The sequence below is a fragment of the Cherax quadricarinatus genome, chromosome 62, assembly GCF_038502225.1.
Source record: "Cherax quadricarinatus isolate ZL_2023a chromosome 62, ASM3850222v1, whole genome shotgun sequence".
In the NCBI taxonomy this organism is placed as follows: Eukaryota; Metazoa; Arthropoda; class Malacostraca; order Decapoda; family Parastacidae; genus Cherax; species Cherax quadricarinatus.
Genome location: NC_091353.1, coordinates 556,779 through 572,911, shown reverse-complemented (window position 1 = coordinate 572,911; position 16,133 = coordinate 556,779). Strand labels below are relative to the sequence as shown.

The following is a 16,133-nucleotide window of genomic DNA, read 5'->3' as shown; positions in this document are numbered from 1 at the left end:
ACTGGTCATCAGTGCTGGGAGGACAGTACTGGTCATCAGTGTTGGGAGGACAGTACTGGTCATCAGTGTTGGGAGGACAGTACTGGTCATCAGTGTTGGGAGGACAGTACTGGTCATCAGTATTGGGAGGACAGTACTGGTCATCAGTGTTGGGAGGACAGTACTGGTCATCCGTGCTGGGAGGACAGTACTGGTCATCCGTGCTGGGAGGACAGTACTGGTCATCCGTGTTGGGAGGACAGTACTGGTCATCAGTGTTGGGAGGACAGTACTGGTCATCCGTGCTGGGAGGACAGTACTGGTCAGCTGTGCTGGGAGGACAGTAATGGTCATCCGTGCTGGGAGGACAGTACTAGTCATCCGTGCTGGGAGGACAGTAATGGTCATCCGTGCTGGGAGGACAGTACTAGTCATCCGTGCTGGGAGGACAGTAATGGTCATCTGTGTGGGGTACAGACCCTTGGCCGTCTTCTAAAGTCTATTCTGAGAAATCTCTGCATAATAATCACACCACACGGTGCTTTCACACAATATCTCCACTGCATCTAGTCTCCTTCTTGCTAAAACGTTTAAATTCCATGCCTCACACTCACGTAAGAGTATTAGTACTGTACCTTACTTTTCCCTCCTAGACCCTATGGGTCGCCTAGCCTTTCATATACCCAGCAACCGAGATAATCATAAATATCAGAATGCGTTAATTTGTGTAAGTTTTTAATAGTAATGAGAGAATACGAAGCATAAAAATATTAAATAGGGGCTGGATGAAAAGTATGAATCAGAGAGTGGAGACTATGATGAGATGGTTCGGCTCTCCAGGTGGGATAGTGAGATTTGGATGAAACAGCCATAAAAGAATGGGAAGGAATATTCGTAGGTTATAAGAGGTTGTGACGCTAGAGTCCAGAAGAAATATTTGAGTTAAGGTAATATTTATGAGGTAATCTGTTTGCGGAACTGAGTTCACGATGCGGAAAGTCTAGGGTCTGAAGGATGGGTAAGGATGCTGTGGTTGACAAGGATCATTTGTAGTGTAGTTTCAGCACACGTTTGGCAAGACAGGTATTGAATAAATGATGGCAAGTGTGTTTCCTTCTTTGGTATAATCTCCCTTGGTGGAAAATAATCAATGTGGTTAAATACAATTATTGATATCAATACTAATACTATTACTAATACTAAAACTGTTCCTAATATAATAATAATAATAATAATAATAATATTATTATTATTATTATTATTATTATTATTATATGATAAATGATAATATTATTGCTTTGAATGATAATATTGAAGGTTATGATAATGAAAAAACTAATAACATTTATGATTCACTTTTAATAATAATCTAAAAATATACTATTAATGATATTAATGCATTATAATAATAATTATAAATAATAATAATAATAATAATAATAATAATAATAATAACAATAGTAATAACAGTAGTAGAAATAGTAATAGTAGTACTAGTAGTAGTAGTAGTAGTAGTAGTAGAGTAACAAGTGAGCAGTAGAGTATGAGCAGAGAGAGTATCAGGCAGAGCTAGCAGCAGCAGACAGGAGCGAGCAGAGTCAGCAGCAGCAGAGATGCAGCAGAGGCAGCAGCAACAGAGCAGCAGAGCAGCAGCAGTATAACAGAGCGAGCAGTAGCAGTAGTCAGAGCAACAGCAGCAGTCAGCAGCAGTAGAGAGTATGAGAAGCAGTAGCAGGCTTACCTGGTGCTGATGATACAGTATACTCTCACTGTATATATACTCTCAGTGTATATTTATTGTAAATCAATAAATACTCTCAGTGTATGTGTTTTGGTAGTGAACACGTTCTATACACCTTCAATAACTAATTTGTAGTTGATAGGCTTTAATCTCATTTTAAGAATTAATTTTATCGTTACTTACATCAGTTGCCTGAACTAAGATGTCAGATTATAAGACATGTCTGATGTATGTGCACAAATGACTTCATAGAGCACACACTGTGTGATGACTGAACACAAGAAGTAACGTTATAAGACATACACTGATATATGACCTCAACGAGTGACATCACAGAACAAGCTCTGTGTGATGTTCAAACAAGAAATGACGTCAGAAGGCATACAAGTGACATCATTGGTCATACACTGTCTGTTGCATGAATATTTCAAGTAATCGCAAGTCATACGCTGTTTTATATGTGAACACAGCAAGAGATGCCATAAAGCATTCACGAATGACGTCATTGCGCATACACTGTATGATGTACAAATATAAGTGAAGTCAGAAGACATCCGCTGTGTGAAAGTATGCATATAACAAATAACATTAAAACATGCATTATCTGGCCTTAGTATACATGGGGTATGAATTGCCTGATCATATGTATGAATGCAAGTGACGAATGTCTAAGGATGAGTTAGTAAGTAAAATTCGACACTGTTTAGGTAATGATGATATCGTCTACATCCATACCCCTATGTTGATGACGTCCATGAAGTTCCGTCTCTGTTGGAGAGAGAGGGGAAAACATCAGTGAAATCTTGGCGAAACATCAAACACACACACACACACACACACACACACACACACACACACACACATACACACACACACACCGATACCTCAGTAAGGATTCGTTCAAGACTCTGTATACCATTTACGTCAGGCCCATACTGGAGTATGCAGCACCAGTTTGGAACCCACACTTGGTCAAGCACGTCAAGAAATTAGAGAAAGTGCAAAGGTTTGCAACAAGACTAGTCCCAGAGCTACGGGGATTGCCCTACGAAGAAAGGTTGAGGGAAATCGGCCTGACGACACTAGAGGACAGGAGGGTCAGGGGAGACATGATAACGACATATAAAATACTGCGCTGAATAGACGAGGTGGACAAAGACGGGATGTTCCAGAGATGGGACACAGAAACAAGAGGTCACAATTGGAAGTTGAAGACTCAAATAAATCAAAGGGATTTTAGGAAGTATTTCTTCAGTCATAAAGTAGTCAGGCCGTGGAATAGCCTAGAAAGTGTCGTAGTGGAGGCGGAAACCATACATAGTTTTAAGGCGAGGTATGATAAAGCTCATGGGGCAGGGAGAGAGAGGACCTAGTAGCAATCAGCGAAGAGGCGGGGCCAGGAGCTGTGACTCGACCCCTGCAACCACAAATAGGTGAGTACAAATAGGTGAGTGAGTACACACACACATGCACTCACACACGCGCACAATATGACTCGACCCCTACAACCACAGTTAGGTGTGTATAATTAGGTGAGTATATATATGTGTATATATATATATATATATATATATATATATATATATATATATATATATATATATATATATATATATATATATATATATATATATACAAGACTGAGCATAGAGTGTAGCACGGTACGACATCTGAATCACTACCCAGGCCTCATGTGGCTAGATTTCACTGCCAGAAGAAACTGAAGTGGAACCAGGATGTCATGAGTGCCGCCACAACGCCCTGTGGCCTGGTGGCAAAAGCTCTTGCTACACACGGTGAGGGTCCGGGTTCGATTCCCGGCGAAGGGGTGGAAACATTGGACGTGTTTCCTTAAACCGGTTGTCTATGTTCACCCATCAACAAAATGTACCTGGGTGTTAGTAGACTGGTGTGGGTCGCATCCTGGGACAAAACTAACCTATACTCAGCATAACAAGCGGCTTTCTGTATAGTAGTATATCATTGATGTCAGTTGTGGTCTGTATACCTTGTACTTGTAGTAAATAAGAACATTATATTATGTTTTTATTATTATTATTATTATATTATAAGTGGAACCAGGACAACAGGAGTGCCGCCACAAGGAGTGTCAACGCTGTAGCGGCAAGTACTCGCCTGTGCGTGGTGGTTGGGGTCAGTTTTGGGGTCTAAGTTCCGCCAGCTGTAATGTGAAGGGGTCCTCCCTTAGTGTGAACAAGGAATAGGCTAATAAAGAGCAGTATTTGGCACTTAAATCCAGAAGCCAGGCCGGGTAGGCAAGTGTGTCTATTAGACTAGTACCACTAGAAAGTTATGGACCGGGCCGCGGGGACGTTGATCCCGGAATGCCCGCCAGGTAAACTCCATCACTCCTTTTCCTCAGTCGTCTAAACCATCTCCGCGCCTACTTTCTTCTCAGTGTTCCAATCCTTCGCTACCTACTAGTCTTCCACTACCTCCTCATGTAGACTTTACTATCCCTAGTAGTCCGTAGACACCTACCGCTTCATGTTACCAGTATACGTTTCTTCATAAATCATGACTTATTTACGGTGGAATATTCGAGGCCTCAGGGGTAATCGGGGTGAGCTTCAGGCGTTGCTCTCCCAGTTTTTCCTGGGGTTTGCAGCAGTTATCCCGGACAGCGTAGTGCGAGGGCATTTATCAGACTCAGTTCGCATTTCTACAGTTGAACAGTATTCAGTTCTTATTGCTTTGCAAGCTATTAAGAATTTTGATTCGCCTCATCCCCTAGTTCTTCATATAGAACTTTAGTCGTGCCATATTTCTAGCAAAACCAATGAAATCGTTTCAAGGTAACGAGCAGGCACACTGCTGAGCGGTCAGCAGTACGTGACCCCCCAGTTTCATATAGAGGTATTCAGTTCTCAGACTATTTTGCCGTAATCTCTAACCACCGTCATAACCATTGGGAACAACGTTGGTCCAATATGACTCATAACAAATTATATTCCATCAAGCCAAGTTTAGGTTATGGGGATTCTTATTGATTCTGAGGTTGAGAGACTACGCTCTCCCGTCTTGGCATCGGGCACACCCGTCTTAGTCATGGGTATCTCAAGAAGAGGCGCCCTGTTCCACTCTGTGAGAATTGTCAGGTTCCAATTTCAGTTTGCCATATTCTATAGGACTGTCTTGTCTTTCAACGAGCACGCAGAATTTACCCCCGACATCGTCACCGCTTTCCGCCTTGACAACCGATTTATTACACAAACTTTAATAATACTTCCTTTAGCACTTCTCACAACCCTTTCTAACTCTACTTCTGTTATCCTATTCATCCTTCCTACTCTCTGCTCTAGCAGCACCCCGTGCCCTGCAGCGCTCTATGACCCTAGTGGGTTTAGCACTTGTTTAATAATAATAATAATAATAATAATAATAATGCTTTTATCCTCTATGTCAGTCTGTCTGTCTCTCTCGTACCTGCTTGATTATATCCAAAACGTCGAAAGACGTTCCGTAGACGATAAACTGGTCAGTACTGAGGTACCCTTCTGTAGGTCCAAGGTGGCTCAGAAACCTCTTTAGATTGGTCCATATCTCGATCTGGATATAGCGGCCGCTTAACAAGTAGGCCACCTTGTCTAGTCCCTTCACTGACAAGTCAAAAAAAGCCCTGGTAAGGGTGATGGGAGCCGGCTTTTCACAGTATGAAATAAAATTATATAATAAGAACAATATTTAAAGCATTCTCAATTCTCCTTGTGGTAAATGCAAGACAAAAACACAATCTTTTGGTCTGTAACTAGGTTACCTGTTGAGGAAATTAAGACTACTCCCTCTGGTTTTTCTGCAGCAAATTGAATGAGAAGTAAATACAGAAATATCGTCCACTTTTCTCCTTGTTGCCCGTTGTTTCTACTCAACTTACCTATTTGTCCCCTGGTAAGGATGTGTATGTCCACGTGACCAGTGGTGAGTAAGACGTCGATCAGGAAGCCTCCCAGCTTAATCCCGGCCTGTGACTGATCATCGGGGACCAAAGTGGTCTTACGTTTGGCCTCGGTCTTTAAAATGGCATCTTTAGCTGGAAGGTTATATAATTTTGGTTATAGGATGTATTTTATCGTAGTTGTTACTTTGCGTTGAGTTCATACGTATGCTTACTCAGCGAGTTTAAATCTAAATTATTAACTTTCCGTGATCTATTTTTTACTTTTTTTATTAACACATCGGCCGTCTCTCACCAAGGCAGGGTGGCTCGAAAAAGAAAAACTTTCACCATCATTCTCTCCATGACTGTCTTGCCAGAGGCATGCCTACACTCTAGTTATAAAACTGCAACATTAATACCCCTCCTTCAGAGTGCAGACACTGTACATCCTATCTCCAGGACTCAAATCCGGCCCTGCCGGTTTCCCTGAATCCCTTCATCAATGTTATCTTGCTTACACTCCAACAGCACGTCAAGTCCTAAAAAACCATTTGTCTCTGTTTGCTCCTATCTAACATGCTCACGCACGCTTGCTGGAAATCCAAGCCCCTCGCACACAAAACCTCCTTTAACTCCTCCCTCCAACCTTTCCTAGACCGACCACTACCTTGCCTTCCCTCCACTACAAATTTATACACTCGACGTCATTCCATTTCGTTCCAACCTCTCTACATGTCCAAAACATCTCAATAACCCCTTCTCAACCCTCTGGATAAATGTTTTGGTAATCCCACACCTCCTCCTAATCTCCTAACTACGAATTCTCTGCATTATATTCACACCACACATTGCCCTCAGACATGACATCTCCACTGCCTCCAACCTTCTCCTTGATCAAACTTTCACCACCCATGTCTCACACCCATACAAGAGTGTTAGTGTAACTATACTCTCATACATTCCCCTCATTGCTTCCATGAATAAAGTTCTTTGTCTCCACAGACTCATCAGTGCTCCACTCACATTTCCCCCCTTCGTCAATTTTGTGATTCACCTCAAATTCATAGACCCATCTGCTGGCACTTCCTCTCCCAAATATCTTAATACATTCACCTCATTCATACTCTCTCCCTCCAATCTGATATCCAATCTTCCGTTACCTATTTTCTTGTTATCCTCATCACCTTACTCTTTCCTATATTCACTTTTAATTTTCTTCTTTTACGTACCCTACCAAACTCATCAGCCAACCTCTACAACTTCTTTTCGGAATCTCCCAAAAGCACAGTGCAATCAGCAAAGAGCAACTGTGACAACTCCCACTTTGTGTTAACTTCTTTATCTCTTAACAGCACACGCCTTGCCAACACCTGAGCAATCACTTCTCTTTCAACGCCATTTATAAATATATTGAACAACCACGGTGTCATCACACATCCTTGTCTAAGGCCTACTTTTACTGGGAAATAATCTCCATCTCTCCTACATTATCCTCGTAAAGACTCTTCACTACTTTCAATAACATACCTCCTATTCCATACATTTGCAACATCTGCCACATTGGCCCCTATCCACCCTACCATACGCCTTTTCCAAATCCATAAATGCAACAAAAACATCTTTAGCCGTATCTAAATACTGTTCACTTTTATGTTTCACTGCAAACACTTGGTCTACATACCCCCTACCCTTCCTAAAACCTCATTGTTCATCTGCTGTCCTACTCCGTCTTACTCTTAACTCTTTCAATAATAACTCTACCATACAATTTACCAGGTATACTCAACAGACTTATTCCCCTATAATTTTTACACATTCTTTTCTCCCCTTAGCCTTTATACAAAGGAACTATGCATGCTCTCTGCCAATCACTAGGTACCTTACCCTCTTCCATACATTTATTAAATAAAAACACTAACCACTCCAAAACTATATCCCCACCTGCTTTTAACATTTCTGTTTTTATCCCATCAATCCCAGCTGCTTTACCCCCTATCATTCTACCCACTGCCCCACGCACTTTCCCCACACTCACAGCTGGTTCTTCCTCACTCCTACAAGATGTTATTTCTCCTTGCCCTATACACGAAATCACAGCTTCCATTTCTTCATCAACATTCAACAATTCCTCAAAATATTCCCTTCATCTTCCCGATACCTCTAACTCTCCATTTAATAACTCTTCTCTCCTATTTTTAACTGACAAATCCATTCGTTCTCTAGGCTTTCTCAACTTATTAATCTCACTCCGAAACTTTTTCTTATTTTCAACAAAATTTGTTGATAACATCTCACCCACTCTCATTTGCTCTCTTTTCATTGCTTCACCACTCTCTTAACCTCTCTCTTTTCTCTTCATATTCTCCCTCCTTGCATCACTTCTACTTTGTAAAAACTCTCATAAGCTAACTTTTTCTCTCTTACTACTCTCTTTACATCATCATTCCACCAATAGCTCTTCTTCCCTCCTGCACCCACTTTCCTGTAACTACAAACTTCTGCTGAACACTCTGACACTATACTCTTGAACTATCCCATACATCTTCTACCCCATTGTCTATACTCACACTAGCCCATCTGCCTCTTCCTTCAGTTTATAAACCTTTACTTCTCTCTTGCTGCTTCCATTTTCCTTGTATCCCATCTACCTTTTACTCTCACTGTAGCTACAACTAAAAAGTGATCTGATATATCTGTGGCCCTTCTGTAAACATGTGAATCCTGAAGTCTACCCAACAGTCTCTCATCTACCAATACGTAGTCCAACAAACTACTGTCATTACGCACTGTATCATATCTTCTATACTTATTTATCCTCTTTTTCTTAAAATATGCGTTACCTATAACCAAACCTCTTTCTATACAAAGTTAAATCAAATGCTCCTCATTATCATTTACACCTGGCACCCCAAACTTACCTACCACTCCTTCTCCAAACGCTTCTCCTACTTTAGCATTTAGGTCTCCTATCACAATTACTCTCTCACTTGGCTCAAAATTCTTACACACTCGCTTAACATCTCCCAAAATCTCTCTTTGTCCTCTACACCCCTCTCTTCTCCAGGTGCATGCACACTTATTATGACCCACTTTTCTCATCCGACCCTTATTTTAATCCACATAATCCTTGAATTTATACATTTATATTCCCTCTTCTCCTTCCATAACTTATCCTTCAACATTATTGCTACCCCTTCCCTAGCTCTAACTCTCTCAGACACTCCTGTCTTAATCCCATTTATTTCTCCCCACTGAAACTTCCCTACCCCCTTCAGCTTTGTTTCGCTTAGAGCCAGGACATTCAACTTCTTTTCGTTTATAACATTAGCAATCGTTCCTTTCTTATCATCTGCACTACATCCACGCACATTCAAATAACCCAATTTTATAAAGTTTTTCTTTTCCTTGTTTTTAGTAGTTCATACAGGAGAAGGGGTTACTATCCCATTGCTCCCGCCATCTAGTCGCCTCCTACGACACACATAGCTTACGGAGGAAGAAATCTGTTCCACTTCCCCATAGAGATAAGCAAAAATAAACAAGAACAAGAACTAGGAAGAAAATAGATAAAAACCCAAAGGGGTGTGTATATACGTTTTTACATGCATGTGTAATGTGACCTAAGTGTGAGTAGAAGTAGCAAGACATACCTGCAATCTTGCATGTTTATGAGACAGAAAAAGACACCAGCAATCCTACCATCACGAAAAGAAAATACAGTCTTGTATTTCACACTCATTTGGTAAGACGGTAGTACCTCTCTGGGTGGTTGCTGTCTACCAACCTACTACCTTGGATAATAAGGTCTATTTATTTAATTATCAATTTAATATATTTTGATAAATTCAATATACAAAAACAGTAACTGAAAGTATTATTCAGAAAATGTTTATCCTGTGCAACATACCGTTGTTCAAGGTGTTGTACGGGCGAAACGTTGAGTGCATGAATTTACCGATTATTGTTTGTGTGTCATCAACATATAGCACCTAGGTCAATCCTACGCTGGTAAAAGAACAACTGTATCAGGTAATATATAATTACTTATTATACACTAAGATAGTACTACACATGTGATGTTCTCTCTACATAAATTTACCAGCATCGCCAAGGTTCTTAATAAATATTTAACTTACCAGAATATCCCAGTGTGCTCTCTGTATAAGCTGCTATATCTTGTTCGTTATCTTCCTGGCCACTACCAACAACATCTTTGAGTTTTCTGTCTCTCGTACAGAGATAAATGCCAGTCTTACTATTGCTTTCTTCGTGAAGTTCTTCATTTATCCCTATGAGAATAGGTTTCTCATTTTTGTGTTTAGTTGAAGAATCTTCGAAGATCCTGAGGGGGCTGTTGTATCCGGATGTGAATTCTTGTTTCTCCTTCATGAAGGCTTCTGCAGGCAGTACCGATACAATGGTTTCCTGGTACTTGCTGTCTTCTTGCTTGAGACTAGGATATAAATGTTGATTTGTCCGGTAGAATGATGAACTCATGACGATACTGGGAATCTGCTGAGCAGTTGGCGATATATTCCGAGAAAGAAGCTGATTACTATATACATTTTCTGGATTGCAACTTTTATATGGATCAGGAATGCTTTCAAGTGTTTCCTTTACCTCCTTCTGAGCACTTCGCGTGCATAAAGGATCATTTACCGAATGTTTTCTTATATCTAGAGGGGACTCATCAATGATTACTGATCGTTTCTGCCTTCTGTCAAAATATATCATATTTCCAGATTGCTTCTCAGTATTATCCGAAGACTTGAGATCGCTCCTTACACCCCTCACGCGGTTATCTAGAGATTCTTTGCTACCATCATGGGAAACCTGGGCAAGACTTATGGGAGTCTGGCTATTAACTAAAGCATCTGAACTTTTGGCCTCTAGCTTATGGCCGTTTTGTAGAATGTTCTTAACTTTATCCAAAGGCTTCAGAATATTACCAAAAATTTCATTGGCACTACCCGTTGGCTCGTGATTATCAGTTGCTGCTTCGAGAACTTTGACCAAAGGTTCGTGGATATTACTTAGTTTGTGATAATCTCTATGTATATGATTGTGAATTCCCTCTGGTGGCACCTCGGACCACTCTGGAGAAACCTTATCAATTTTTGAAATTTCTAGTAAACCTTCATGGCCACTTTGAAGCTCCTGTAAGCTATCCATCGAAAGCTTCTGCTGCTGCAGTTGTTGAAAGCTTTCCTTCAAACTTCCCTTGATGTGATCTAGAATTCTTTGAACCCTATCCGATTCCATATTAACGTAGCCCGCATGAGGCTGATGTAAGTTATTTCCAAGTAGCCTCACGTTACCAGAGTCCCTGTTAGCCGTAATAAGATTACTCATGATAACGAGGACCATTACACCCGCTTCAGATTTCAGAATCCGCTTCATCCTGAAAAATATGAGGCTTTAGACATTATAAAAAATATTTTTTATTATTGTTGTAGTAGTAATAGTCGTTGTTGCATTAGCAGTTGTTGCAACAGTAGTAGTAGTAGTAAAAGTAGCACTAGTAGTAGTAGTAGTAGTAGTAGTAATAGTAGTGTGGTTGTTTAGTTGTTGGTGGTTGTATAGTAGTGGTTATTGTTTTGCTGTTGTTGTTTATATTGTTGCCATGTATTATTATTATTATTATTATTATTATTATTATTATTATTATTATTATTATTATTATTATTATTATTATTATTAATTATACTTATTAGAATTATCTTCATAACCTAAGTCACAATAACGAACATCATTGTCTTAATTATTTTTTTAACTCGCAACATCCTAAAAAACCCATTAAGTCTCCATTATTCATTCAATATCTCCCTTGCCAGAAGAGTGCGAAAATCCTAATTCAAATGACCCTTAGATTTACAATATAGTGGGACCTCGGTTGTCGAACTTAATTTGTTCCAGATATCGGTTCGACAACCAAAATGGACGACAGCCAAACCAATTTTTCAGATAAAGAATAATGTAAATAGAATTAATCCGTTCCAGACCAAAAATGACAATATAATAATTTATTAATAATAATGTACTAACTATTACATAAAATAATGTATAAAATTATACAGCACATGGAAACTGTAAAAATGAGGAGAGCTAATGGGAAAATCCTGGTAGGCCTACATGTAAGAGAATGGGCCAGCATGGTCAGTCTATGCAGTATAAAAAAAATCCCGCAGCACGCAGTGCATAATGAGAAAAAAACTGCTACCATGTTTTTGACTTAAAACCGAATTTGCGGTGTATTTTCGTATGGTATTTATTGGTGTATTCTCGTTTTCCTGGTCTCATTTGATAGAATGGAAGTTATTTTACAAAACAGAGACAATGTTCAATGGTTTAAAGAATAAAAGCAACTTGCAATAGAGTTCAAAATAGCAGAAATATTCGATTTTTGCCCATGTTCAAGAGTACACAAATCCCGTCACACATCCAATACACGTCAACTGGTGAGTTTAATTTGCATTCACGAATGCGCTGCTATTATTTATACAACTATTACCATTAGGAAAAATTATAAATAACAGTAAATTTATTTTTTGTGGATAAAAATTATAAATGAAAAGCAAGCGTAATATAAGAGGTGCCTGGAGACTTGACTAACGAACAGATAAAATCTTATTTTAGTACCAGCGATGTCTGTATTGTTTATGCTCGACTATATTTTAAAATTGTCCTTCCTTGAATTCTGTGTGAAATTTGCCAAATTAGTAATTTCAGATCGCTTTTTGGGCAGTTGAATAGGTAAACGGGCAGTTTCTTGTACTTAATGGATAGAATAAAACGAGTTCTAGCGAAATCGCCGATGCGTAAGTATCGCCAAGACCACTAACTTCACGGTAGAGTAATTCCGTAAGTTTTCCATCAAATTTCGTACTTTTGGTTTCATAACCTTCACAAGATGCACAGCAAGAGCTCAAGAGATGTTTACAGCTCGCACGTTAGTCGCTATACTCACTGAGACCCACGCTGGGGTCTGGTGATCACTGTGATCTGCGCATTGTCAGTCGACAACCAAGACCACGTATGAAAACCTAATCAAACAAATCCGTTTGAAACCCGAATTGTTCGACAACTAGTCCGTTCGACAACCGAGGATCCACTGTATTGCACATTTCTGAGGAAATGTTTCATGCAATTGTGATCCACATTTTTGTAGCTCACATGGCCATTTTACATTCACATTTCCACCATGCACTCAAAATTTAGAGCCACACGATCGCTGGCATCTAGTGGTTCCATACAGTTGATGTCAGATAAGTCATATTCATTTCTGACAAAGCCAGCACCAGTCTTACGCTTACCTTTTCCCTCTGTCTTGGATTTTCCTTCACTTGTTGTCTCAACAATTTCTTTGTAGATGTTTCCACAAGTGTTGTTTTTCTGGTTTGTGGTACCTGATGGATGGACCAATTTTCCCTCTCCAACACTTTATTATTGAAATCTCTTAAGGGCTGAATTTGGAATTTAACTTCGGATTATCATATTCTTCCTTCCTCTGTTTCTTCTTTGTGAAAAATTGTCCTCTAATTCTGCTGTTACTCCTCGTTTTCCTCTTATTTTTGGAGGTATATTATATATAACTACATTAATACTGACGAGTCTCCGAAAGTTGTAGTTACCGTTAAATAATCCCTCAAATGCTTTGTTTTCAGGTTTCTAAGAGCGCGCGCGCGTGTGTGTGTGTGTGTGTGTGTGTGTGTGTGTGTGTGTGTGTGTGTGTGTGTGTGTGTGTGCGTGTGTGTGTGTGTTTGTGTGTGTGTGTGTGTGTGTGTGTGTGTGTGTGTGTGTGTGTGTGCGTGTGTGTGTGTGTGTGTGTGTGTGTGTGTGTGTGTGTGTGTGTGTGCGTGTGTGTGTGCGTGTGTGTATTCACCTAGTTGTATTCACCTAGTTGTGGTTGCAGGGGTCGATTCATAGCTTCTGGCCCTGCCTTCGAGTTACTCACTCCCTGCTCTGTAAATCTGATCATACCTCTTCTTAAAGCTATGTATAGATCCTGCCTCCACTACATCATTTCCCAGACTATTCCACTTCCTGACAACTCTGTGACTGAAGAAATACTTCCTAACATCCCTGTGATTCATTTGATTCTTCAGCTTCCAATTGTGACCCCTTCTTGTTGTGTCCCATCTCTGGAACATCCTGTCTCTGTCCTCCTTGTCACTTCCTCTCAGTATTTTGTATGTCGTTATCATATCCGCTCTATCTCTCCTGTCCTCCTGTCCACATGGTAGCGATGCCATCCAAATTCAACAAAGAACTCAAAAATCCAACTCTGCTACTTCTTTCTACACTGACTCGAATGGTGTTCACTATGAAAGAAATTCAAATGAGAGACAGGCACGGCTTTACCCATTAGAAGTAGCGAACACAAACATACAACTGAGATAATCTCAGCAACGCAAGAATCCCTCACAGGACCACAAACATCAATTTACTTAATTCAACTAAAGCTGAAATGATCATCAAGGAAACTAATTTTTACAGATGTTATTTCTTTGAAGTCGTCCTAAATGTTATGCAAAAACTAAGAGGAAATTATAATATCACTGAGACAAGTTTCGTCTCGCCCATAACCTCTTGATATAGTTTTAAGCTTCACTTCTTCTTCTTAGGGTCTTCCCCGAGAATAAATGTTCATATTTTTCTTACACTTATGTACATTAAAAAAATGGCTAAGATCGTAAAACTAAAACGTTTCCATTAAATATGTCTAAAAGTGATTTACCTTGTGTGACCTTATCCGCTAACCTAACCTAACGTAACCTATTAAGTTGGTATAATCTAATCAAGCTTGCCTGACCTAACATATTCCAGCCTATAAGTATATAAGTATATAAGTATATAAGTTAATAAGAGGGTCAAAAAACACAAGTTTTCTTTGATAGGCCATAATGAAGCTTGAGAAATTTGTTGAAGAATAGTCGAGGCATAGGTTTAATAAAGTGACTGAGCAGAGACATTTTGGATTTTGTTGAGACGGACGACTGATGAGAGATCATTGAAGGATAATTATGATTTGTTAGGAACTAAGATCCATGGAAAGGATACAGAGTACCTTTGTAATCAGTGTTTAATACTGAACTGCTCACCTTCTGCAGACCTTGTGTTTCCTTTTTTCCCCGGTGTAAGTGCGGTCTTCCCTGAAACCTGAATCAATGACCCAGTACACGGCGCTTGAAGGACACCAGCAGCTGCTACTCTGAACCTCAAAAACCCCGACTTGACGGTTCCAGCGATGACTCTGCAATGCCTTGGGAAAGTTGCTTACTTCGTCTTTTATATACACATAAACACGCAATACCTCTATCAAACGCGGCCACTCGATAATCGATTCCCCCATTTACCAATCCAAACACTCCATCGACATCCACATAACCTGTGTCTTACTCATTCTCGTCGCCATTCTAGTCGTCATGCACAACCACCATGTAAATATATTTTTTTATAAATTTTCTGTGATTCATTCAACCCATCTCCTTAGAAGGGATTTGTTTAAATAACGATAACGACTTAATTATGAGGACAATTAGAAAAGATAAAGCGTAGTATGAAACAGCACGTCAGTCTTCATGCAGGACGAGACATTAATCTGTGGCGACCGACAAAGATATGCAATAATCAATATGACATCCCTGCTGAGAGGTATAAAAATGCAGTTAGTAATAATTAAGAGATACATGAGAGCCTATCGCGAGCAGCCACTATCGATTACATCCACCTTATTCTGTTTGTTTTTGGAAGATTAAAAGTAAAATAAAACATATATCCACAAACGCATAAAATACTCACACACAAACACACATACACATATTCTCGCACACACACACACACACACATACACACACCAAAGCGGGGCCAGGAGCTATGAATCGACCCTTGCAACCACAGATAGGGCCCTATCAGTCCACCAAGGCCGGGGAATGTAAGGGGAGAGCTGTTAGCAGCAGGGATAGCAGTAAGTGAGGAGGGGAAAAGGTAGAGAAGGTGACAGGCCCCATGCAGAGGCACGACCATGTTACCAAGCGTTACAGATTGTGAGTGGCTTCAGTCACAAAGAAACTGACTGGGAGAACTTGGAGCCACATGGGGGCCCAGAAACTCGGAGGGCTAACATGACTGAGGTGGTACTAGAAAACCTCATGTACCAACACATAAAGGACACTATCAGAGAGAGAGGAGAGAATGAACCAGCAAGACTGGACCTAATATTCACCTTGAGCAGTGCAGATATTGATGACATCACAAGTGGAGAGGGAAGCAGGAAGGGCAGGACGAACGAAGCCAAACTACAAGAGAGGGGACTACAGAGGCCTGAAGAATTTCCTGCGCGAGGTTCAGTGAGACAGAGCACTGGCAGGGAAGTCAGTAAATGAGATAATGGAATATGTGACTACAATTTGCAAGCTGAGGAGAGGTTTGTACCTAAGGGAAACACAAATAACACATATTCTATAGTAAATTTTCCATTCTTGTGATCATTCGGAGACTTATTTAATCTTGCTT

At 40.1% G+C, this 16,133-nt stretch overlaps 1 protein-coding gene across 1 annotated transcript in view; it reads right to left on the bottom strand.

Annotated features, from left to right (window-relative positions):
* The window catches only part of LOC128687123 (uncharacterized), a 40,241-nt gene extending 25,271 nt beyond the window's left edge, over window positions 1-14,970 (bottom strand). The window contains exons 1-5 of the mRNA XM_070098294.1: window positions 14,720-14,970; window positions 9,755-11,019; window positions 5,616-5,771; window positions 5,168-5,340; window positions 2,456-2,488 (exon numbers count right to left, since the gene is read on the bottom strand). Coding sequence (XP_069954395.1) covers window positions 2,456-2,488; window positions 5,168-5,340; window positions 5,616-5,771; window positions 9,755-11,019; window positions 14,720-14,970 — 1,878 coding nt within the window. The remainder of the gene's footprint in view (window positions 1-2,455; window positions 2,489-5,167; window positions 5,341-5,615; window positions 5,772-9,754; window positions 11,020-14,719) is intronic.
* Window positions 14,971-16,133: the final 1,163 nt, after the last annotated feature.